General features: G+C 43.1%; 1 protein-coding gene and 1 long non-coding RNA gene across 8 annotated transcripts in view; one reads left to right on the plus strand and one right to left on the minus strand.

The window, feature by feature from the left end:
- CNNM1 (cyclin and CBS domain divalent metal cation transport mediator 1) overlaps positions 1–26565 on the plus strand; it is a 69222-nt gene that overhangs the window by 17844 nt on the left and 24813 nt on the right. For 3 of the 6 annotated variants that reach the window (XR_010147000.1, XM_016919080.4, XM_016919081.4), the window contains exons 2-7: positions 14536–14679; positions 17843–17983; positions 19234–19403; positions 21426–21525; positions 21962–22009; positions 25646–25708. Coding sequence is in view for 4 of the 6 variants with exons in the window: in XM_016919080.4 (XP_016774569.1) it covers positions 14536–14679; positions 17843–17983; positions 19234–19403; positions 21426–21525; positions 21962–22009; positions 25646–25708 (666 nt within the window). In the remaining 2 variants the exon portion in view is untranslated. The remainder of the gene's footprint in view (positions 1–14535; positions 14680–17842; positions 17984–19233; positions 19404–21425; positions 21526–21961; positions 22010–25645; positions 25709–26565) is intronic. The other 3 variants (XR_010147001.1, XM_003312725.6, XM_016919082.4) reach the window with 1 other exon arrangement.
- Positions 6729–17696, minus strand: LOC107966809 (uncharacterized). Of its 2 annotated transcripts, none has more exons than XR_001706775.3 (3): positions 17118–17696; positions 12700–12782; positions 6729–7441 (listed from the first exon to the last, which is right to left on the minus strand). It is a non-coding gene; the product is annotated as an uncharacterized LOC107966809 (long non-coding RNA). The 2 variants fall into 2 exon arrangements; XR_001706774.3 differs by lacking the exon at positions 17118–17696 and adding an exon at positions 14547–14636.

A 26565-nucleotide genomic window follows, 5' to 3' on the forward strand; every position in this document is an offset into this window, starting at 1 on the left:
TAAAAAATGATATGGAGAACACTGACGAATCTGTAGGCTGTCTTCAGCTGCAATGAAAACCTTCAAAAGCGTGGATTTTAAGATTATCTCAGGTATCTAGCTTACTTCGAATAGTGCCCCTGAGAGTCCACATATCTCTCTTCTTCCAGGGACTAGCCTAGCTTGACCACACTCCCTGGCTGGCCCAGAACTAAGTGATGACTAAAGTTGGCCCTGTTTGCCTTTCAATGTATCATCCTCATATCTGAGGTTGGTTTGTGACCTGAGAATGACAGCATCTGCCAAAGCATAGCCAAATCACTCTGGGTCACCATGGTGATTTTTAAGCAGGGGATTCTGGGTATGGTTAGGCTGAACCCGGAGAGAGAGAGTCAAACTGACCGCCCAGGCAGTCTCCAAGACCAGTTCTGTATCTGAGAGGGCTGAGCTTAATGTATCCAGATTTTTCTGGTTGGGTCTTGAAGCTTTCCAGAAATCCTAACCAGGGCTCAATTTTGGCTTCACCATTTATTGGCGGAGTATTCTTGGAGCAGTTATTTTATTTTTGTTTTCTTTTATATTTTTTAATTTAAAAAAAATTTTTTAAGAGGTGGGGGTCTTACCATGTTGCCCAGGGTGGTCTCGAACTCATGGCCTCAAGTGATCCTCCCGCTTCAGCTTCCCAAAGTGCTGGGATTATGAGCCACCACCCTTGATTCTGCATTGCCTCTGGACCAGCTATTTTAAAAACAATACGTTTTGACATAGTAGTGGGAAATAAGGCAAAAAAAAAAAAAAAATACCAAAAAATCATAGGAGCCTTTAATGCAAGGAAGAAGAGTTCAGAAATGATCCTGCTTAGTCTTAAATGATCCTCCTACATGTGATTGAGATGGGGAGTAACCTCACAAATGCAGTATTTGGGGGATCGTTAATCTGGTTTTAGTGTACAAGATGTATTAGGGCTAGAAAAACCAAAAGGATGAATGGTTAGGATATTGGTGCAGTTGTCCAAGATGGGATGAGGGCATAGAAATTAAGGACACTTTGAATTAGAGGAGGAAAAAAATCTCTTAGACTTCATGACATGTGAACACTCCTCCTCAGTCTCCTTTACTGGTTCTGCCTACATCATATCCACAGATGTATCTTCAGCACCTGGCACAGTGCCTACCCATAGCAGATGCTCAAATATTTGTCCCATGAATGTTGCATTTCTATGACCTCTAAATGTTACAGTGCCTCAGGGCTCAGAAATTGATCTCTTCTCTGTCTACTCTTATTCCCTCGATTATTTCATTCATTCTCCCAAACTTATCAACATGAACTCCAGACTTACATTTTTAATTGCCACTGAACATCTCCACTTAGAAGTCTAAAATACATCTCAAACTTAAACCTGCCCAAAACTGAGCTCCTACTCTTTTTGCCAAACACACTCCTTAAGTGATCCTCCCACCTCAGCCTCCTTAGTAGCTGGGATTACGGGTGTCAGCCACCATGCCCAGCTAATATTTTTAATTTTTTATAGAAATGGGCTTTCACTATGTTGTCTAGGCTGATCTTGGAACTCCTGGGCTCAAGCAATCCTCCTGCCTCAGCCTCCCAAAGTGCTGGGATTACAGGCGTGAGCCACTGCACTCGGCCTTATGTCTATTCTTAACACAGCAGTTTAGCAAATGAACACAGAAACAGAAAACCAAATACCGCATGCTCTCACTTATGAGTGGGAGCTAAATAATGAGAACACGTGGACACAAAGAGGGCAACAGCAGGCACTGGAGGAGGGAGAGGATTAGAAAAAAATACCTATTGGGTACTATGCTTAGTACCTGGGTGATGAAATAATCTGTATACCAAACCTCTGTGACACGAATTTACCTAGATAACAAACCTGCACATATACCCCGAACCTAAAATAAAAGTTAAAAGGAAAAAAAAACACAGCAGCTAGAGTTCCTTTTAAAATATAAGTCAGCCAGGCACGGTGACTCACACCTGTAATACCAGCACTTTGGGAGGCGGAGGCAGGTGGATCACGAGGTCAGGAGTTCAAGACTAACCTGGCCAAGATGGTGAAACCCCATCTCTACTAAAAATACAAAAAAATTAGCCTGGCATGGTGGCAGGCACCTGTAATCTTAGCTACTTGGGAGGCTGAGGCAGAGAATCGCTTGAACCCGGGAGGCGGAGGTTGCAGTGAGCCAAGATCACACCACTGCACTCCAGCCTGGGGGACAGAGCAAGATTCTGTCTCAAAAAAAACAAAACAAAACAAAAACATAAGTCAGATCACGTCACCTTTTTGCAACACACACACACACACACACACAAATGTTGCAATGGCTTGTTTTTATGTCACTGAGAGTAAGACCCAAAGTCCTTACAAAGGCCTTCCTGGCTCTATCACATTGGCACCTCCCCTACCCCTCAACTCCCTGACCTTGGCTCCCACTACTTTCCTCTCCCACGTTCTACAGCCACCGCATTGGCCTCCTTGCCATTCCTTAAGCACATCAGTTACACTCCCAATGCATGACCTTTACACCCTGTTCTACTGCAGAGATCTCCACAGGGCTCCCTACCTCACCGCCTTCAGGGCTTTATTGAAACATCACCTCAGGGAGTTCATCCCCGGTCTCCCTTCCCTAAAATTGTAACACCTGTTCTCTCACTCCCACACACTCCCTCATCACTATTCCCTGCTTCGCTTTCCCCTTAGCACTGTGCTATATATATATTTTTATATATATGATGTGTGTGTGTGTGTGTGTGTGTGTGTATATATATATATATTTTTTTTTTTTTTTTTTGAGACAACATCTCACTGTCACCCAGGCTGGTGTGCATTGGTGCAATCATTGCTAGCTGCAGACTCAAATTCCTAGGCTCAAACAATCCTCCTGCCTCAGCCTTCCAAGCAGCTGGGACTACAGGCATGCACCACTCCACCTGGCTAAATTTTTTTAAATTTTTTGTAAAGATGAAGTTTTGATTCATTGCCCAGGCTGGTCACAAACTCCTGGGCCCAAGCAGTCCTCCTGCCTCAGCCTCCCAAAGTGTTGGGATAATGGGCTTAAGCCACGGCGCCCAGCCTTATGCTATATATTTTAGATATGTATTTGCTTTATTATCTCTTACCTCTACTTACAAGAGTGTAAGCTGCAGGAGGAAAATGATTTTGTGCATTGTGCTCATTGCTGCATTTCAAGTGCCTAGAAGAGCGCTCGGCATGTAGTAGTCATTCAGTAAGTACTTGTTAAAAGAATAAAGGAAGAAGAATTGAAAGAATGTGGGGATTTTTTTCTAAATTGACATAAAGGAAAGATAAAAGATGACTCTTGGGTTATGACTTAGGGTAACTAGAGTTAATGGTATCATTTACTGTAGTGAAGACGGAGGAAGAGCAGGGGCAATGTGTCTTGAAGATTAGGAGTTCCTATTTGGGTAAGTGATTTTGACAAGAGGACAGCTCAGGCAAAATATCTAAAACAGGAAGGGTGTTCAAAATAGACATCGAGGCCAGGTACAGTAGCTCACACCTGTAATCCCAGCACTTTGGGAGGCCAAAGTGGGCAGATTGCTTGAACTCAGGAGTTCGAGGCCAGCCTGGGCAACATTGCAAAGCCCCATCTCTACAAAAACAAACAAACAAACAAACAAATAGCCAGGCCTGCTGGCTTGAGTCTGTTGTCTTAGCTACTCAGGAGGCTGAGGTGGGAGGATCCCTTGAGCCTGGGAGGCGGAGGTTGCAGTGAGCTGAGATTGCACCACTGCACTCCAACCTGGGCAACAGAGTGAGGCCCTGTCTCAAAATAAAAAAATAGAAACCTATGTTCAGATATAAATCCAGTTCTCAGTAAAGAGGTGATTGTGATATTTAAATTAATAGGCTTTGCTGGGATCTTTAATCAGCAAGAGAGATGAGCAGAAGATCAAGGACAGGAGCAGAAGTTCTTAACTGCAAGTGCCCATTAGAATCACCTGAAGAAGTTTTAAACATTCCAGTTTCCCAGCCTCATCCAAGATCAATTAGATCAGAATTTCTGTGGGTGGGACACAGGCATCAGTATGTAACTCCAACGTGTAGCCAGGGTCGAGAATCACGAGTCGGAGTCTTTAAGATATATTTATCTGTAGGTGAGGATTAAAAAAAAGGAATCCACAATGGAAATAGAAAAGTTCCAATCATAAGGGTGGGAAGAGAAGTAGGGTAGTCTTGACCAGGATTTCTGATACCCAAGTGTGCATAAGAATCACCTGGAGATACTGAGGAAATGCAAATTCTGATTCAGAAAGCTAAGATGAGAGCCTGAATTTCTGCTTCCCTCACAAGCTCCCAAGTAATACCATGTTTCCAATCCAAGGACCACACTTTGAGTAGCACATGTCAAGAGCAGTGTTTCTCAAACTTTAGTGTGCATAAGAATCACCTGGAGAGCTCATTAAAACAGCTATCTGGGCTGGGCGCAGTGGCTCACGCCTGTAATCCCAGCACTTTGGGAGGCTGAGGTGGGCGGATCATGAGGTCAGGAGATTGAGACCATCCTGGCTAACATGGTGAAACCCCGTCTCTACTAAATATACAAAAATTAGCTGGGCGTGGTGGCATGTGCCTGTAGTCCCAGCTACTCAGGAGGCTGAGGCAGGAGAATTGCTTGAACCCGAGAGGCAGAGGTTGCAGTGAGCCAGGATCACACCATTGAACTCCAGCCTGAGCAACAGAGTGAGACACAGTCTCAAAACAAAACAAAACAAAAAAACCACAAAAAACAGCTATCTGGACCCTGCCCCACCCCGCAAGGTCCTGATTCTGTAGGGCAGGGATGGGACCTCAGATCTTGCATTTTGAACAAAGGCCCAGGTAGTGTTCATGCTGCTACTCCAAGGAATACATTTCCATTGGTACCAAGTGACCAAGACCAAGGTAAGAAAGAGGAGACACTCAATGCTGTCTACCAAATGAATAAAAGATGCTGCAAGCACACCTGGAAGAAGAACGTAGCAAAAGCCACTATATTTTATAAGGTGAAGGTCACAAGTGAGGCAGAAACCATAAAACCATAAAACGATTTTGCTTAGTTCTCTATTTCCAAGCAATATGCTTTCCTCCTAGCTTTTTATTTTATCTTGGGAACAGTTACCAAAGTGCTGTAGCTATTTTTGAAGAAGAGAGGAAGCAAATCAATTATTTGCCTTTTTGTTCCCCTAAGGCATCAGAGGTATGCTAATGGAGTCCTTGAGAGCTCTTATCTATGGATGTGCCTAAACCATGTAGAATAGATAAGGCTATATTTATTAAAGACTTTGGAGGCTATTTTAGCTTCTTCAGATATCAAAATACAGTTGTGATGTTGCTGCCACTGCCTTTCTGTATATTTTTACATTTTTATTTATTTCAGGTTCCGGGGTATATGTGCAGGATGTGTAGGTTTGTTACATAGGTAAATGTGTGCCATGATGGTTTGCTGCACCTATCAACCCATCACCTAGGTATTAAGCCCAGCATACATTAGCTATTTTTCCTAATGTTCTCCCTCCCCCAACCCCACACCCCAATAGGCCAGGGCTTTCGACCTCAATAGTATTGATGTTTGGGGCCAGGTAATTCTTTGTGAAGGGGACTGTCCTGTGCATTGAAGGATGTTTAGCTTCATCCCTGTCCTCTACCCACCAAATGCCCAGTAGCATTCCCTGCCCCAAGTTGTGACAACCAGATTGTCTCCATACATGGCCAAATGTCCCCTGGGGGGCAAAATCACCTCCATTTGGGAACCACTGCTTTAAAAGCAATGCCTGAAAACCTCATCTTCTAAGAAATCTGACTTGTAGTTTGGGTATGTCAATACGAGGTAGTGATGATAACACCTTAGGTAGAACACTGCCAGTAACCAGTACTAGGACTGCCCTTTGGATTCTTGGGGCAATGGAAAACACTAATTTGACCTTCAGTAATGGGTAATTTTACTGACCTCAAATGTGCCAAGAACCTAATAGGTAATGTGGTATCTCAAGCATGTCTCAGAGGAGATTAGTACAGAAGCCACAAAGAGACCCTTTCCCAAACCCAGCGTTGAATAGTCAATTACTACTTTTTGCCCATGTCAACAAAATACTACAACCACTCACACAATATAAGATAGAGCATTAATCACCTTGCCACTGCAGCTACCCTTTGTTTTGGGAGGTTCTTTTCATGAATACTTAGCATCTTGTGACCCTTAAGCTAGGTACACCAAAGGGACCAGGATTTACTAGACATCTTGGTACTGATTTCTCTTCCTCATAACCAGTGTGACAAATCTTACCCATAAACCAGTGTTTTTCAAACTTTAGCCTGCATCAAAACCACCTGTAAACCTTATTAAACCACAGATCACTGGGCTATGCCCCCAGGGATTCTGATTCACTAGGTCTAGGGTTGGGCCTGAGAATTTGCATTTTTATTTTTTTATTTTTTGAGACAAGGGCTTGCTCTGTTGCCCACGCTGGAGCGCAGTGGTACGATCACAGTTTGCTGCAGGCTCAACTTCCCCAGGCTCAGGTGATCCTCCCACCTCAGCCTCTGTAGTAACTGGGACTATAGCCACATGCCACCATGCCCAGCTAATTTTTGTGGTTTTTTTTTTTGATAGAGACAGGGTTTCCCCATATTGCCCAGGCTGGTCTCAAACTCCTGGGCTCAAGCAATCCCCTGGCATCAACCTCCCAAAGTGCTGAGATTACAGTCATGAGCCACTACACCCAGCCAGAATTTGCATATTTAATTAGTTCGAGTGATGTTGATGCTGGTGGTCCAGGGATCACACTTTGAGGACCAATGTCATAAGCCAAGATAGTAGTTCTCAACTTTGGCTGAACGTTAGACTCACCTGGGGGTCATTTTAAACTATTGATGCCACCCCCTCACCAATGAAATCAGAATTTCCAGGTGTGAGATCAAGTTATATTAATAGAATATACTTAAAGCTTCTCAGGTAATTCTAATGCACAGCCAGCATTGAAAACCATTGAACTAGGTGAGATGCAGTCCAAAGCATTGAGAGTAGAGGGTCTTACCAGGTGGCCCTGTTTAATAGAGGAAAGACAGATCACCAGTAAATATCAGTTAATCCTAGAGAAGTATGACTCCAACCCATGAGGCTTCATTGAGGATTATTTCTCCTGTTCCACCCAAATGCATCCCAACACTGTAGCCCAAACAAGGTTCAAATCTCAGTTGCAGATCATCTTTGTTGTGTCTCATCAAGATGTGGGCAGGATTGGAGCCAGAGATTGTAAATCAGAGGCTGGGCTGGGAAGTAGTCGTCAAGGCTCGAGGGAAGCAAACCAAGGCTTGAGGAGCTCACAGCTGGTAGAAATCAGGAAAGGCCATCAGGACAGAGCTGGGCTTCTGTTGAGGCTGATCACCAGGAACATGGCAGAAAATCAAGCCAGAGGCCAGAGTTTGTAGTCACCAGATCTGAAGTGAGACACCAGTGAGCCCAGAGTTAAATATGTTCTTTAGACCTCAGAGACAGATGTAGCCTAGAAAGTGCATTTTCATAAAACCCACCGTTTCTTTACTTTTCAACTCAGCCCAGAGATTTCTCATCTATTGATGTTCAATGGCACAGTAGTATGCTCAAGAAACATGTAAAAATGCCTCATAAACTAGTATCATTCAAGAGTTTTCCACCCAAAGAAGTACCTTTTGCCTCTGCTGAATCTTTATGAGATACATTATGCTCTTGGACTTAGCAGGATTAAAGTTTGTCACTTTTACTATTTTTAGCAATTGGAAGGGTGACTTTGCCAGGGCCCCAATTGTTTTGGACCTGACTTAAGACTGAGAGTGTGTGGAACAAACTTAGCTTAGTCTACTCCTCAACATCTGTAGCTTAATATGACTTTACTGTGTGGTCTTGTTTGTAGTAATGATCCTAAGGGAATACAGTCTCTGCTTCCACCCTGCCACCACCACCACCTCGCCAAGGAAAATGCCCACCAAATGAGATAGAACCCTTTAACGGAAGTTGGAAACAAGGCTGACTTGTTTAAAAATATGCACAAGACACATGTCTCAATAGATTCTGGAGAAAGCTGAGAGCCTGTCCAGTCATTGATTCACACCATGAGGGGTACAGGAAGTCCTGAAGAACATCCAACTTCAGTGCTCTTCTGTACTCTGTATAAAGCCTTCTCACAAACCACGAAGTTCTGTATAAATGATATTCTTCTTCATTATTAGCCTAAATTATTTCACAGGCATCTCACTTTTCTAGAAAGTTGGAAGGAAATTGAGATCGGACTAATAGTTGTGAGAAGGCATTTGAGAATTTTTGCTAGTCTGCAGAGGGATGGCTCAACAGAAAAGGCCACAGTTCTCATTCACATAATCTCATAGGAAGGCAGAAGAGAAAAACCAAAATTTAAGCCACTTTACCACATATGCCATTAGGAAGTAAAGGTAGAAATGGTAAACAGGTAGAGAGGAGAAATAATGTGTGTTAGATACAAGCATTTGCCCAGAGAAAGATGGGAATGCTTGGGATATTTGAGCGCCCACTGCCCCAGTTGGACCCAGTTTAGGAGTTGTAAATATTCACAAGTCATCCCTGAGAGTTGATGAGGTTTCTGAAAGATGTGAACCAGGCCAACAGCTCTTTGTTCTCATATTTTCCCTCTCCTGCCTGTGATAAAGCCCTCATCCCTGTTCACCATTTCCGCCTGCACAAAACTCATAATATGGTGCCTTCTCCCCTATTTCTTGTCTCCCAGTGGCCTCACCTGTGGCAGACCATTTTTACTCTCCACACATCCTAGAGCACAAAATGATCATGTGTGCTGTAAGTTATTACCCAAGTCCAAACCAGCATTCCTCTCATTTCAACCCATTCTCTTTATGAAGCAGTCCCTACTTTTACTCAACTTGTGTTGCAGGTTGTAACTTTCAGCCACACCAACTTCCTGCTCATTCAGGCATGGATTATTATTTTTTTCAATTGGTTTTCTTTTTAAAAAATAATAGCTTCATTGAGATAGGATTCACGTACCATAAAACTCATCCTTTTAAAGCGCACACTTAATGCATTTTAGTATATACAGAGTTGTGCAGGCATCCCTACTAATCTAATTCCAGAACACTTCATCACCCCAAAAGAAACTCTGTACTCACTTAGCCATGCCCCACACTCTCCTTTCCCCAGCTTCTGGCAACCATGATCTACTTCTTCCCCTGTAGATTGGTCTATTCTGGAAATTTTACATAAATGGAATCATACAGCATATGGCCTTTTGTGTCTGGCTTCTCTCACTTAGCATAATGCTTTCAAGGGTCATCCATGTTGTAGGGTGCACTTCATTCCTTTTGATGGCAGGTTAATATCCAATTGTATTGATATAACACATTTTGTTTGGAAACATGTACAAGTTTTTGTGTGGACATATGTTTTCATTTCTCTAAAAGTAGAATTGTCGGGTCATTTGATAATTTTGTGTTTAACATTTTGAGGAACCACCAGACTATTTTTCAATCCCACCAGCAATGTCTGAGAGGTTCAATTTTTTCTGCATCCTAACCAACATTTGTTATTATCTGTCTTTTTTATTATCGCCATCTTGTGGGTATAAAGTATCTCATTAGCATCTTGATTTGAATTTCCTTCATGATGACAATGTTAAGCATCTTTTCATTTGCTTATTAACCAATTGTATATCTTCTTTGGAGAAATATCTGTTCAAATCCTTTGCTCACTTTTTAATTGAGTTGGTTTTTTATGTGTTGTAATATTTCATTATATATTCTGGATATAAGTCTTTTATCTAATGATTTGTAAATATTTTCTCCCATTCTGTGAATTGTCTTTTACCTTTCTTGGTGGTGTACTTTGCACAGATGTTTCTAATTTTGGTGAAGTCCATTTGATCTATTTTTTAAATTTGATTGTGTTTTGGGTGTCCTAAGAAATCAATCTCTACTCTAAGGTTTTCTCCTATGTTTTTTTCTAAGAGTTTTATAGTTTTTACTCTTATATGTAGGTGCTTGATCCATTTTTAGTTCACTTTTATGTATAGTATGAGGTAGGCATCCAACTTCACTTTTTTGCATGTGGATATCCAGTTACCAGCTACTATTTGTTGACTTCTCAATGTTAAGCATCTTTTCATGTGCATTGACCAATTATTTATCTTCCTTGGAGAAATATCTACTCAAATCTTTTGCCCACTTTTGGAGTTGTCTTCTTAAGAGTTGTAAGATTTTGATTTGTATTTCCTTACTGATGATATGCCAGATGCTATTCTAGATTCTGAGGAAACAGAAGTAAATAGGATGTAGCATACCTGTTGCCTCTCAGGGAGATTACCCTCATGGGTGGGGGTGGGGATCACATATAAATAGAAAACAACCAAGGTCAAATAATGTGTGTGCAATGCCTGACACTGTGCCTGGCCCCTAGAGTGTGCATAGCAACAGGTAGCTTCAATAATAATAATAACAGCTATTATTGTTATTATAAATGCCAATACAGAGATGTGTACAAAGTGCTGTGGCAGGAGGGAGTGACTTGTGCTTGTCTCAAGATTGGCTTCACATAGGGCCACCCCCAGCACCTCTAGGGCCCAGGAAGGGAGTAAGGGAGGTGCAGGCATAGGGCTCTTCAAGACCAACCTTTCATGAGTGTGTGTGGTATGTGTGACATGGAAACAGCTGGTTTTCTTGTCTCTGTGAGTGTCAACTCGGAATAAGGATTGTGATTGACAATTCCCATCCCAGTCTGTACTTAAGAAGAAATGGCTTCCTTCATTTGTGTGTAGCAGATCTCAACAGGCTTTGGAGGGAAGCTCAGAGGCTGAGAGTAAATTATAAAATGTTTCTAAATAGCTTACCTAGGTACATTATCTTAAATATTATATAATTAGGGCTTAAAATCTCTATTCCTTGGTGATAACATAGTGTGTCCTCAAACTGAACTTTCAAAGTGTAGAGCAATGATGGTTTTTTAATGTGGAAATTATAGTACTCTTTGTAAAATATCAAAAACTGTTAATTTAATTTCATCATATGAATAAATTATGTTAGTGGTAGGGAGTATGGCTGTATTATATGTATTCTAGGGTTCACATTACCAAAAAATAACCAATTATAGGAAGCAATTTTAAGAAATCACTTTTCCAAGGCTTTTTGTTATACTAGTTATTTGTTTTGTCATCTGCTAGCACATATTAGCAGAAAAGTGAGAATAGGTGCCATAAGTTAAGAAAAATGTGTTAGAAATGAAAAACTTTAAATTGAGCACATTCTAACAATTAATATAATCTAATTTAAGCTACAAAGTACTTTGGCCAAACTGGGTAGGATGTAGTTGTTTCCAAGAAGGATAATTTTAGAACCACTGATGCAAGGTTTAAATTTTAATTTAAACATACTGTTATATTTTATCAAAAAATAAAGGCTTTCTTTAGTATCTGGTTTTAATATCACCTATTGTATAAATTATGAGTTTTTATTCAGTCTTCAGTTCATCAGGCACTGATGGGCTGTCTGATATATGGAGGGAACTTTATTTAAGTCTATGATCCTTTGTCCTAAAGTAGTTCATGATCTGAGGAGGAAATGCTGTCTAGTGTAGGACACATACATTGCTAGTTACAAGAAGTAGCAATTTGTGATAAATGCTGTAATAGAGAGGTTGGTTCAGATTCAGAGTTGGGTAGATCTGGGGGAGCTTTCTTGGAGAGCTGGTACCTGGGCTAGAGCTCGAAGTTGGGGGTAGGGGAGATGGCAGCAATGGGGAAGAGAAATCAAGGAAGTGGTGGTAACCTGGTATGCCTGAAGTATAGAATGATTAGGGGACGTAGCAGGGCATACAGTTAGACAGGGAAGAGCCACATTGTGGAATCTTGATGATATTACACCAAACTAATGAGCCTGGACTTGATTCTGTAAGCAGTAGGTAGCCATAGAGTGTTTTTGAGGAGAGTTGTAACATGATCAGATCAGTACAGAAGGAGGCTGAAGGTTAGGTTGAAGGTGGGGAAAAAATTAGAGACCATTCTTGGGTGATACAAATGCCATCTTTCCAATTTCGTTTCAGTTTAAAAACTCCAAGGGGTAGCTATCTTATGATTTCAGATATTTGATACAGAAGTTCATTTACATTTTAATGGTTAATTATGCCTCCCACTAACTGATCACTCCTCTTGACTGATATTTTTTAGCAATGGCCAAGCAAGAGTTTATAAAGGGTAAAACACCGCATGTTCTCACTCATAGGTGGGAATTGAACAATGAGAACACACGGACACAGGAAGGGGAACATCACACACTGGGGCCTGTTGTGGGGTGGGGGAAGCGGGGAGGGATAGCATTAGGAGATATACCTAATGTTAAATGACGAGTTACTGGATGCAGCACACAACATGGCACATATATACATATGTAACTAACCTGCACGTTGTGCACATGTACCCTAAAACTTAAAGTATAATTAAAAAAAGAGTTTATAAAGGGTACTAATAAAGCATGAACTTGCTTTTTATTGTTTTCCATAATAACATCTGAATCAGTACCCCAGATTTTCTCCTTAAATGTCTCTGAGCCAAGGGAAAGAACCAACCAGATTTTTATTTTAGAAAAAGGACCAGGAAATGTGTCTATACCGCAGAAGGAAACAAACCAATATGAAGCAGGACTATTAGACAAAACTTCAGTCCCGGGTTAGTACTGAACCTAGTTACCTGGTTTGCAATCCAGCTTTGCTCTTACAGGCTGTGTAACTTCAGGCATGCTACTTAACCAATCTGTGCCTCAGTTCTGTTATCTGTAAAATGTGGAGAATAGCACTTACCTCAGTGGTTTTTATGAGAATTAAATAGATAAATTTAGAGTTCTCTGGCACATAGTAAGACCTGAATAAATGGAAACTATTATTATTCTGTCATCGCGCAATAAAAATGAAGTTTATGAAATCTCTGCCGGTGACACATTGTAGTTTATAGTCTTTTCACATATTCACTAGGTCATTTGAGCTCCACAGTCACCTTATAGGTACTGATTGTTCAAACTACCATTGCTGCTAACAAACTACCCCAAAACTTAGAGCCATAAAACAACAACTATTTTATTATGCTCACAGATTCTGTGAGTCAGGAATTCAAAAGAAGTACAGCGGGAATGGCTTATCTCTGCTTCACAGTGTCTGGGGCCACAGCTGGGAGCTGCTTGAAAGGCTGGGGGGAGGCTGGGCGAGGTGGCTCATGCCTGTAATCCCAGCACTTTGGGATGCCGAGGCAGGTGGATCATGAGGTCGAGGCAGATGGACCATGAGGTCAAGAGATCGAGACCATCTTGGCCAACATGGTGAAACCCCATCTCTACTAAACATACAAAAATTAGCTGGGCGTGGTGGTGCTCATCTGTGGTCCCAGCTACTCGGGAGGCTGAGGTAGGAGAATCACTTGAACCCGGAAGGCGGAGGTTGCAGTGAGCTGAGATCACACCATTGCACTCCAGCCTGGCGACAGAGAGAGACTCCATCTCAGAAAGAAAGAGAGAGAGAGAGAGAGAGGGGGAGAGAGAGAGAGAGAGAGAAAGAGAAAGAGAGAAAGAAAGAGAAAGAAAGAAAGAAGAAAGAAAGAAAGAAAGAAAGAAAGAAAGAAAGAAAGAAAGAAAGAAAGAAAGAAAGAAAGAAAGAAAAGAAAGAAAGGAGGGAGGGAGGGAAGAAAGAAAGGCTGGGGAGTGAGTGAGACAAGGGGCTGGATCAGCTGAGACTGGCAGATCCACTTCCAAGACCACTTCTTCTGCCAAACTGCCTGGCACTTTGGTGGGAAACCTGGAAGGGTGGGCTCAGCTGGGACTGGCACCTAAGTACCTACATTTGGCCTCTCTACTATGGTGGCCTCAGGGTAGTAGTCAGACTTCTTACAATGTTCTTGCAGCAAAAGCTACATGCCTTTATGACCTAGCCTCAGAAGTCCTATAATGAACATTCATTTCCCATTCTCTTTTGGTTGAAGTAGTCACAAGCCCCCCCAGATTCAAGGGGAGGGGCTGTAGATCACACCTCTCCGTGGGAGGCATACCACGAAGGCCATGTTTTAAGATCACCACACTGGCATTATTTCCTGATTCGAGATGAGAGATGGTAATTCAGTGGAGATTAAATGATTTGTCAAGGAATAGTAACTGGGATAGTTAGCGGGGAAGGGGGCTTAGGGGAGGAGAATGACTTTTACCATAATTCTGACTCTAAATTCTTGCTCTTTCAATTAGTATATATTATATCAGCTAACATATACTTGCTAATACGTAAAAGTTCAAAGAAAAAAAACTAACTGGTTTTGAGTATATTCAGTAACTTCCCTAAATAGAAACACAAATCTAGAAGAATAAGGTTTGCATTTATAAGCCCTTGCATTTATAAGCGCTTGCATAAAAACTTCATATTTTAAGGAGGTCCAGGGATGAGTGCAATCCTGAGATTGGTCAGACAGCAACTTTGTATCATTTTTCTCACAAAAAAAGATCTCTGAAAATGTCCCCGATACTTAACTGTGATTTCATTTGTTCTCTAGGAAAATCTCACCTGGCCATTGTCCAGCGGGTGAATAATGAGGGAGAAGGGGACCCTTTCTATGAGGTGATGGGCATTGTCACGCTGGAGGATATCATAGAGGAGATTATCAAGTCGGAGATCCTGGATGAAACTGATCTCTACAGTAAGTGCACGGCCTTGGCTGTTCTCCAGGGTCATCTTATTTTCCTCCAAGACTCTCAGGTAAAGCCTCATTTGATTTATAGAAAGGGTGTCAGGGCAAACCCTATGCCCTGATGTGTGTCAGCCACCTATGCCAGGTGCTGCTGTGGCAAGATACCCTAGTTGGAATCACTTCTGAGTCACTGGGAACATGCTAGCTAAGTGTTTATCAGGAGGGAACCTTCAGGAACTGAGCCAAGACTATGAGAAGGAGACCTCCCAGCCTTTGGATAGAAAAGGGACTACAGGAAACACAGTGTTCCCAGGACGGTGCCCAGAGGCCTCTCTGCCCTTGTTTCTGTCCCCCGTGTTCTTGTTTGGTTGCTTCATCCACCTAGATGCAGACCCCAACAGGGGTTCCACTCACATCAGAACATCGCAGTGAGCAGTGGAGACTGTCATGAGATTGCCTACTCACAGCCTAAGCCAAAAACTGAATATTCCTTCTTACAAACTTCCCTGTCCTCTTATGCCTTTCAGCCCACCACCCTGGGTTTCTGTTCTCTCCCTGCCACCAGCATCCCTGCTCTTGTCTCTGCTTCCTTCTTTCTGGTCTGCTGCCCCTCCTAACTCCCTCACTCAGGAACAATACAGACTTTTCTATGCAGATGTGAGTACTTTGGGTTACTGAACCTTATCAAAGCTTTGCTTGCAAACATTACAAAGGCATGCTTTGTCTTTAGGATTGGAATGTTATCTAAGTCCATGGGAGTCCCTAGGCTGGGAAGTGTTTCCTCCTGAGAATTTCATCTCATGGAATAGCCATCCTTTTCTTCCTTGCAGATAACTCATTTCAGACTTTGGTCCTTAGTTTGTGAGATGCGGCCTTTCAGAAACTGGCTCCTGGTAGAAAGAGCTTTGATATCATAAGGCAGTGAGCAGTGCAGAAAGAGTGCCTTCCTTTTAGACAAAGAAGAGATCAACTCTAAAAGGTGGGCCAGGCCTTGGCAAAGACAAGCAAGAGAGTCATGGCACCTCCCTCCAAGAGCCTGGGCACTGCTGTGCTTGCCCGGACCAGGCGTGTCTTCCTCACATGAGGAACGAGCTCGGAAATGTCCTCTCCCTCCCCCACCTCTGCCTGCCACTCTTGATTTAGAATTCTCAGGTGTAGCCTGGGCAACATGGTGAAACTCCATCTCTACAAAAAATACAACAGTTAGCCAGGCGTGGTGACGTGTGCCTGTAGTCCCAGCTACTTGAGAGGCCAAGGTGGGAGGATCACTTGAGCCTGGGAGGTCCTGGCTGCAGTGAGTGGAGATTGTGCCACAGCACTCCAGCATGGGAGCCTGGGTGACAGGGCAAGACCGTCTCAAAAAAAAAAAAAAAAAAAAAAAAAAAAAACCCCAGGTGTCTCAGATAAACTAGTGAAGGTGTTAGGTACTGATAATAGTCTAAATGAGTAAGCTCCTCCCAGGGCACTTGTTTGAACAACCTTAAGGCTTCCAACACACACTATTGAAATCTAAGGAATGAAGGGGGCGATGAGAGGAATGATTCCCTAATAATGCCATGTTAAGTGGCAATCTGATGGGGGAGAAGGGGGCTATTTAGGCAAACTTATCATACAAATCAGAAAGTTGCTCACTAGTGAGAGCGAAAGAGCTGGGCTAATAGCCTGTATTTGCTACTCTTTTGCTGAGTGATCCTCTTTCTACAGGAGCAGGTTAGGGTCTTTCTACCTATAAATAGCTGCTGGCATGATTCCCTAAGAGCTGTGAAAAGGCCCAGAAGCCAGGGATACTGTCTTTCTTCTTGCATGACCCTGACCTCTTACGTGATCTGGACACCTGGGTCTGGGTCTGCCCATTGTGACTTGAGCAAAAGGAGTGTCAAAGCAGGGGCCAGATGACTGTGAAGGCCCAGAGTCAGAGCGGGCCATGGAAGAGCTGCACCGGCAGGAGGGCACTTTGACCCTTCTAGAAGGAAACCCAAAAGCAGGCCCCAAAAGGAGAGGGGGCACACCAGGGAGCCGGATTCTGGGGCCTTATTTTCCTGCCACAGGGGTTCATTCCCTTTCATTCTCACTGCATCCACTCAGCTTGCACCAGACGTTCCCCCACAGCCCTGTTTCTCTTTAGGCGAAGTTTGGAGAAAACCCAAATCCCTCTCCCTGTTCCCCTTAGTGCAGATAAGATGGGCTAGCAGTTTCAAAATTTTACTCAAAACTCAGGGAAAGCAAAAGAGAAAGAACCAAAGAAGACATTTCCTCTACCAAAAAGAAAAACAAAAAAAAAAAGCGGGGGCTGGGGGGGAAGTAGATATATTTAGACAAGCTTTAAAAAGAATGAGAACAAATTAAATTGGAAAAAGCAAATGCTTTCAACCAATAATTACATGCCTGATACATAGGCTCTTGGGAGGTACCAGACCCTGCCTGAGGCCCCCATCCAGAAAACCCACCTTTAGAGATTATAGGTCCAATCTTATTTCTTCTCCTCTCTTCTTCCCTATATTTCCCCTGATTCCCTCCCAGTGGAGGGACTGGGGTTGAAGCAGGGAATGTGAGATAAGAGGTGGTGGCTGCCCTCCTTCCTTGTGTGGCATGCTTCAGGTACCACTCAGAGCATGGTTCACATAAGCAGCAGGAGACTAGGTGAGGCCAGTTCAGGGCAAAGGAGGGGGACAGAGTCAGAAATTCCCTGGGCCCCTGCAACCCTCTTGATACTAAGAATGCAGGTCCCTTGTGTGTGTATGACTTTGTGTAAAAGCATTCTCACAGGTAGTTTCCAGTTGGAGTCTCATAATTAATTGCACAAGATGAGTATGAGAGCTATATTAAATATTATTAGCCTCCTTGTACAGATTAAAATAAAAACTCTGATGCTTAGAGAGATTACATGGTGAGTAAGTAGGGGAACCAGCCCCAGAACCCCAGACTTGGGTACCCCAAGCCTGCTTTCCCCTTTTTCTACTATACACCCCCTAAGTGTGGAAAACACTGAAATGATGGCAGTCTCCCATTGTCTATCCCTCACCAACATCCTTCTACTTCCTGGGTGATATTGTGATGTCACCCATAGTTGACACTGCAGAAATGTTCTATCTGTCCCCTGTGATTCTGGGAAAACCTCCAAAGACCAACGTGATTCTGAGATAGCTGTAATCTGTCCTCTGTGACCCCACAGCTGACAATCGGAAAAAGCAGAGGGTCCCGCACCGGGAGCGGAAGCGGCATGACTTCTCCTTGTTTAAGCTTTCGGACACGGAGATGCGGGTGAAGATCTCACCACAGCTTCTGCTAGCCACACACCGCTTCATGGCCACAGGTAGGACAAGTCTCCACTCCAGAGAAGCTAAAACAGAATCTCTAGGGTGGGACCCAGGCACCAATCGTTGTTAATACCTTCCAGCCTGATTCCAGTGTGCTGTCAGGACTGAGAAGCACTGTTCTAGGAAGGAGGTTGCTTTAGACAGGGTAATGGATGCCACCTACTGTTGTATTGAGCCCCAGGCCTGATCTTATAGAGGAAGAAATGAGTATAACTCAACTCTTCTACCAGAGAAAAGAGCTAAAGAAACCATTGCTGCACTTTTCCCTCTTCTACTCACTTCCTCGCTGAAGCCCGAGGCCATCTCCCTGTCTGTTAGACTTGCAGTGCCCTAGAGCAGTGCCACAGAAGCCTGTGAGCTTGAATTTTTAAAATACAGAAGTGTATTGTGAATCTTGGGATCTTTAGAAAGAAAAAAAAGTGAGAAAATCCAAAGATAAACTCCTTCTTGTGAAGAAGATAAAGTTTGTCTTTGAACCCTCTGACCATCCATGCCTAATTAATGTGCTGACCTAGAATGATCATATCTATCACTAACTTCAATATTTAATTAATCCAACATATATTTATGGAGTATATAATGAGTGCTAGCACTGTTTTAGGTGCTAAAGAGTAGAAAATTTTAAGTTGGAGCTGTTTTAAGATAGAATTTCTAGTTCTGAGTACAGATTTTTTTTAACTACTTCCCAGAGCCTATGTTATATAAGTAATATAAGTTTAACATATGTAATATAAGCAATAGCTGTAATATAAAAATATGATGCAATGATGCCTCACATTATTGACAACTTATTATTTAAATAATTTCCTGTCTTTAGTAACATGGGATTTCATTTCATTCAGCAGATATATGTCATACAAATAAGCCAGATTAAATTATCTGCATTTCATTCAATTATAGCATTAAAGTCTTTGTTGTTTATGTGGCTTAGTTGTCCATGTCCAATTTTAAATAAAATCAAAGAAAATTAATAACGAAACAGACATTTCCAAATGGAGACCTGTTTCTCCTGAGATGCCAGTGCAGGGACACACATCTCCAGAGGACGTGGGTAAGGCCCTGAGATGCACACTTGGGATTAGGATCCTCCACTCTGGAGGAACTGCAGAAGCCCTGCCAGCCTGGTGCCCAGGTACATGCACAGGGGTCCCAGTTGTGCCCACTCTGACTCCTCCCAGCTGCCACTGCTGGAATGGGTGGGACACAGCTGATGCTGATTCCTCCCTTCCCACTCACTCTCCTCTAGAAGTGGAGCCCTTTAAGTCTCTGTACCTTTCGGAGAAGATCCTGCTCCGGCTCCTGAAACATCCCAACGTGATCCAGGAGCTGAAGTTTGATGAGAAGAACAAGAAGGCCCCGGAACACTACCTCTACCAGCGCAACCGCCCTGTGGACTACTTTGTGCTGCTTCTACAGGTGAGTAGGAAAGTCAGGGAACCTCTGAGAGCCGGAGGAGGGCATCTCCAGGGTGAAGAAATGGCCATGCCTCCTTCAGCACCAAGTTCCAAGACTTGGCTGGCTGCCTCAGCAACAAGGCCAGCTGGGTGGACATTTCTTCATGACCCACAGGAGGGGCCTAGACATGGAAGACTGGTGTCCTGGGAGTGCTGGGATCTTTGACATTTAGTCTGACAACTCAGCGATGTTTGGGGTGGGTTGAATACCTCTCCAATAGAGGGGTTCTGCTTCTAAACTTCCAGAACTGCTGCTCTGCGGAAGCTATAATACCTCCTCATTTCTGCTTGAACATCCCCTGAAATGAAACTGCCCACTGCCTCCTAAACTTTAGACAACTCTTCTTTAAACCCTTCTTTCTGTCAAGTGGAAATCTCACCATCTGTGACTTCCATACTGGTCCTTGCTCTGCTCTCTGGAGGTACATGGGACACATTCATTCTCTCTGCTGCATTTCAGCCTTTGCAGTTCCTGAAATCTTCTCCCCCTTCAGAGGACCAGGAAGGGGGAAAATGACCTGTTCAAAGAAGTGCAACATCTCCCCAGTGCTCACATAAGTATGATCACCTTCTGCTCTGGATACCTGAATAGGCCTGTCTTAAATAAGTGTCTGACATGATTGCAGCTTGTAACACTGTTGGTGCCCTGTCTGGCTTCACCATTAGCTCTGTCACTGATTCCCTGTCCCTTCCCAACATAATGTTGTGAATCCTAAATACACTGATTGTATTTTAAAATCTTGATTAAGCTCACATGAACTTAGAAATGGTCTCTTTGTTACTGTCCACTTCCAGCCTCTCTGCTCTGTCACTGTAACTTGCCTCACATATATCTTTCCAAATGGTCTGAACAAAGTGACCTCTCTTCTCCAAAAAATGTAGTCATGTGCTTCACTGTTGGAAATCAACAAGAATCCTGTTACATTGTTTGTATAATGTAATGATCACATAGTTTCATGTCTTATGCTGAATATAAACTTAACGGTTTTCAAATAAAACATGGAATAAAATGTAGTAGCAAGAGTGTACGCTCAGAAATTTGAAAACTATGGCTTTAAAATTCCATTGTTGCCATTTCCTAACTAACCTTGACCAAGTTATTCAATCTCTGAGCCTCAAAATTGAGTCCCCTGTAAATCAGGGATTAAAATGGCATAGGCTTCATGGGGTTGTGGGGCTAATTGCATGAGAATCTATGCAGTGCACATAATACAGTGTCATGTCCATGCATGCTATGCATTACATATCAGCTATCACTATTGTTGGCAATGAATTAAACAAGCTTCACACAGAATTAGATTTTATCTTTTTTTTTTTTTTTTTTTTTTTGAGACAGAGTCTCGCTCTGTCACCCCGGCTGGAGTGCAGTGGCCCGATCTCAGCTCACTGCAACCTCTGCCTCCCTGGTTCAAGCGATTCTCCTGCCTCAGTCTCCCGAGCAGCTAGGACTACAGGTGTGCACCACCACACCCAGCTAATTTTTGTATGTTTAGTAGAGATGGGGTTTCACCATATTGGCCAGGCTAGTCTCAAACTCCTGACTTCGTGATCCACCCGCCTTGGCCTCCCAAAGTGCTGGGATTACAGGCGTGAGCCACTGCACTCGGCCTAGATTTTATCTTGACCTGACTTAGAAATGGTCCAATCTTTGACTAAACCAGTGGGGCAGTTTATGAGGCCCTGGATTAGCTGGTGCTTAGGCCTGCATCATGGAAGGGCCACTACAGTACACAAGGACAGCTTGGTTATTCATGACTGGATGCTATTTTATGAACAACGAAGCACTGAATTTACTGCAAAGAGCTACTAAAGCTGGTGGTGCTTTCTCACATGTAAATCTGGAGAGAATTAACATTCCTCTGTGATAAGAACATGGGTCTAGTCCACTTGTTATCCAAGCAGAAATGCTTAGGATTCTAGTCAATAGTAGAACTGGAAGTGCTCATACACATTCATAGTACACTTCCTTTTTTTTTTTTTCCAGGGTAAAGTGGAGGTGGAGGTTGGTAAGGAAGGCCTTCGCTTTGAAAATGGAGCCTTTACTTACTATGGCGTCCCAGCCATCATGACCACTGCCTGCTCAGGTATTCTAGTTTCCATTTGTTTATTGGGAAAGTAATGGGATATGGTAGAAAAAGCACAGGGGTTCAAGTCTTGACTCCCCCTTTGACTCTTGTTAATCAGCCTGGACAAGCCATTTAACTTCCTTGGCTTTAGTTCCTTCCTCTGCAAAATGGGTGTATGAATCACTTTTCATTCAGTTAGTGCTTTAAAAAAAGTGCAAAAAATTGAATTGTAAAAAGCAGTAATATTGTCAAGTGTTAGGGATCTAGGGTGGTAGATTTCAGTATGAAAAGACAAGTTTATTTTGCTTTTTATACTTGTTCCCTACCCTTCCATTTAATTGCCTGGTTTTTACAGGGTTAATTGTTGCTGGGGGTGGATAGAAGAGGGAAGATTCCCATAAGAAGTGTGTTTTCTGAGTTGCCTCTGAAACCCACTGCATCCTTCTGTCCTTAGATAATGACGTGCGGAAGGTTGGAAGTCTGGCTGGATCTTCTGTCTTTCGTATGTATCTCTCAAACCCCTTCCTCGTCCTCCCCATCGTAGTCCTGCCTCAGCCCGCTCTGGGGACCTGGACCGAGCACTTTGAGCCTGGGCTGGGGCTAAGACAAATGCTGGCAGCCCCTTTGTAATGTTCTGCCAGGAACACTGCTTCCTGCCAGGTACCCACAGACCATGGGAGCTTAGGTTCTGTGTGTCTGGAATGTTTTCTGCTGCTTCTCTGCTCACCTGGTTGGGGGGATGCAGGGGTTGTGAGGGAAGGCACTGCTTATTGCCACCTTCCAGTGAATGCAGGCAGGTGATTTGTGTGCTTGGACAGAGGCTCAGCCCTTCCTCCTGTGCAATAACAATTCACCCATGGCCTTTACTCAAACACTCTCATATGCTATTATTGTGTCTGTGGGGTTTGTCCTCAGTAAGAAGTGACTGCAAGATTTGGGGATGTAAGTTCCACCTTTGTGCAGTACGTTGCTTATCTGCCTCTCTTTCTTGGTTCTCCACCTCTCAGCTAGTGGAGAGGTATCTGCCAGCTGGCTGTGCATGCTTTTGGTCGGGGGCAGGCACAGGGCTGATGGCTGGTTTGCTCTGCCCTTTCTGTGCTGTGCCTTCTTGCTGTTTCCTGTGTAGTTATTGCACTTGCGCTTAAAGGGCATGGCATTTTTTGTGATTAAAAGTGTGATACAGAAAGAATTATTTCTCTAGATTTCTTTCTGATTCACGGTTCCGAATTTTGCATTGCTTTCAGCTGTTAGTGTTTACAGTGACGACTTCAATGCCAAATAGGGTCTTTCCTCTCATCATAAAAAAAGATTTTACATATTGCCTTGTGGTGGGAATTATCAGAGGGTCCCAGAGCTTGATATCATAGTCCCTGGAACATGGCAAGGTAGATACCATTTTAACATGAGTGAAGCTAAGGAAATGACTTGCTTCAAATCACCCAGTAAGTTGGTGAGCGGCCAAGATGCTTCCTGGTGTCCTGGCTAGTTCACACAGCACAATAAAATACAGATTTCAGATCCATCATATTCTGGAATGCAATTTCTAAGTGGAAATAGTGGAACAATTTACAGTGTAATTGTTACAGTGTAATAGCCCAGCCAGTGGCTGAAATGAAGTACCTGCCCAGTGTGAAGAGTGGCAGAACTTGAGTTGGAGGAGCTCTGTAAAATTGAAAAGACCCTGGTACATTATTATACTTAAGACAATGAATCTCAATCAAGGTTGATGAAGGAAACATCAGTGCTCAGTAGAACTCTGGATGGGTGAGGGACGGGCTACAGGACTTTGGCAAACCTTAGTTCTCTAAAGGAAATCTCCATCATCCATCACATTAGGGACTACTCCTGGGATTCTAATATGTTACCTAGAAATGTCTGTGATCTCTTCCAGAAGACTAAAAGAGGTGGAAATTCTGAGAAAAAAAGACCTACATATGGCTTCCTAGCCCACACAATTTATATGACCTTCTTTCTTAAAAAAAAAAAATAAATAAATAAATAAATAAAATAAAATTGCTGTGGCCAGGCATGGTGGCTCTCACCTGTAATCCCAGCACTTTGGGAGGCCAGGACGGGTGGATCACATGGTCAGGAGATCGAGACCATCCTGGCCAACATGGTGAAACCCTGTCTCTACTAAAAATACAAAAATTAGCCAGGCATGGTAGCACGTGCCTTTGATCCCAGCTACTAGGGAGGCTGAGGCAGGTGAATTGCTTGAACTTGGGAGGTGGAGGTTGCAGTGAGCCGAGATCATGCCACCGTATTCCAGCCTGGCTACAGAGCAAGATTCCATCTCAAAAAAAAAAATTGTTTTAAGTAGAAGGAAGATGTTATCTGATTTCTTCCTTTCCTTCCTTCTTGTCTCTAGTTCTTTCTTTCAAAAGCTTTCAGTTGCATCAGTGAGATAGAAATAAAGTTGCAACATTGATTTCTCCTTTAAAACTAGTTAACTGAAAAGAAGCATAGCACTCTTTCTCTTTCTCTCACCATGTTACTGAGCATCTCTGTAAATCTTCAGAAGGAAAAAGAAATATTATTAGCCAATGGAGTAAAAAGACATTTTCCATCCTCCCCGAACCCAAACTTAGTGTAGTGAAGTGTGAAGTAACTGCAAAGGCCAGCCATACCCCACAGTTATCCCGGGTGAATGCTCAGCCCATGGTCCAGCCACCCAGCATCTTTCACTGGCCAAGAACCTCAACCTATAGGTTGAGGGAGAGCTTAAGTCTAAGCTAAAAGGCAATAAAATCTTGTAGGGTCTTGGCCCAGCCCCGTCCCCCTATGCTTGAAGCTAGCTTAATCAGCCTTTGAGGATGAGGAGTGAGATTATGAGTTTGCTGGAATACTGGCACGATGACCTATGCTTCAAAGTTGAACTTGAGGCTACAAAGAAGTCTCTGGCTTTCCTGCATGAGGTGAAGGGAACATAATCTACACTGTCTTCTTCTTCTTGGTTCTGATTGCCAGGAACCCAGGGTAGCTGGAATAGGTGCACACACAGGTGTGCAGATGTGGAAAGAACAGGTCTCCTGTCTGTTTGGTGTATACAATGTATACAGTTTGGTGTATACATTTATACATTTAGAACTATGATTCTTCTTGAGAATAGAGAGTTTCTTAACTCCATTGTGTCTCATAATATTAGAGGCCCATTCTAATATTCATTAACATCTCATGTCAGAGCAAAGGATTATCAGGTAGGTAATTTCAAATAAAATCATTTGATGTAGCAAATAAAACTGCAGAAGCAGTCTATTTCCGTATGCTATCATCTGCAGACTGGTTTCATTTAGCTCCTTAAAAAGGACTCTGGGAATGATCAGATAAGAGAGACGAAGACAGGTTCCCATAGTTCCCCTGCCTAGACACCACTTGAAGGGGGAGCAGCTGGACTGTTAATACACACTCAACTCTAGCCGGGTCCCCCAGTGATAGCCAGCACCATTTCAAACTCTGTGGGGAAAGAGAAGGACAATGGAATGGAGAGATACTTTGGACCACTGGTACTTACCACAAAGTGGCTTTGATTTAATTCATCAAGTTGATTCACATTAACACTGCTAGAGATATTGTTCTTCCTTTATCCCTATCCTCTAGCAATGCACAGTTCTTCACCAACACTGTGACCAGAGGGATCTCCTAGGAGTCTGAGGCAGCATCTAGCTTCCTCAAGGATGCCCCTAGCAGGAGCACACGCTTTCCATTCAGGCCTCTGAGTACCTATGCAGGTGCCCTTGGCAGTTGAGCTCCATGGGAGCTGGGAGAGCTTGGTGGGAACGCAGCGCTGGGCTCCCAGCATGTTTTCTGGCTCAAAATGGGAGCCTCAGAGAATGCTGCCTACATGCTTCCCACAGGGCTCGGCTTGTGCTTGTACATCTGATTCCAAGATGTGTTGCACATCTTTTCAGATGACCTTCAGCAAAATCCATTTTATTTTCTTGTCTTTCTGGAGAGTGACTTTGTAAGAGGATGTGATTCCTGTGTTTTCAGAGTCAAGATTCCTTTTTGCAGAGAAATGTGATGTTGTGAAGATCCAGGAAAAGACTGTCTCACCCACTTTGTTCTTTGTCTCTTTCCTTTTGTGTTTATATCTTCCCTTTCGCAACTCACAAATCCTTGGCCCCTGACTCTTTAGTGCCCGTCTCTGTGTCTCGTACCTTCGCTGTCAGCAGAGGGGACTCTCTGGCAGGCTCCCCAGGTAAACATGCATGGGTGTCTCGGGTCTCTGTAGATCCAGAGGGGTTTGCAAGAAGCCTTTGGTCTCTGTCACTTTCCTGCATGAGAACTAATCTCTCCAACAGGCACTCCTGTGACTAAGGCATAGCACTTTGCACAAATAGCACTCATTTGCACATACCACCCAGGCATTGCTGGTTCAGTGGTGTCATTTGTGAGTTTACCTCCCAGGAATGTATCTGTGTATGCACATGGAAAAATGGTGGGGGTGAGGGATAGTGTGAGTTTTTCCTCATTTGTCTGACTACAGAATGGAGGGATGAGGAGTACAGCATGAATGAAGTAGGAATAGTGGAATACTATGCTTTATTTCTACCTATTTTCTTTCTACCTTTCTTTCCTTCCATGTCCTCATCTTCCTAATAATGTTACTATGTGATGATCATATGCTCACTAGCTCTGCTCGTACAAAGGATGCTATATGTAAAACTTTCAAAACAACTTTTCATTAGGTTTAACCTCTTTTGTTGATAAATGAAATAGTCACTGGGTTTCTTTTTAATCAGGTAACGATTCCTCATAGAGCTAGACAATGATTCAATGACTGAGTAGAATGCCACAAATCTGAATGATCAACCGTTTGTTTTCATCTCCAGCGGTTCTCTTGGGCTCATAGAGCAACTAATGACTAAACCAGGAATGTATTTGTTAAATTGCCCTGCAGTTAGAACACAGTCCAATTTCCTCTACCCTCTAAATCTGTATCCCTTATCACGTTGCTGGGGTAATGATACTAAGACCCCACCATATCCTCAGTCATCAAGAAATCGCTTATGTTTCTCTGTCTGTATAGTAGACCCTCAACATTTAAAAAAGGCC

This window comes from Pan troglodytes, chromosome 8, assembly GCF_028858775.2.
Source record: "Pan troglodytes isolate AG18354 chromosome 8, NHGRI_mPanTro3-v2.0_pri, whole genome shotgun sequence".
Lineage (NCBI taxonomy): Eukaryota > Metazoa > Chordata > Mammalia > Primates > Hominidae > Pan > Pan troglodytes.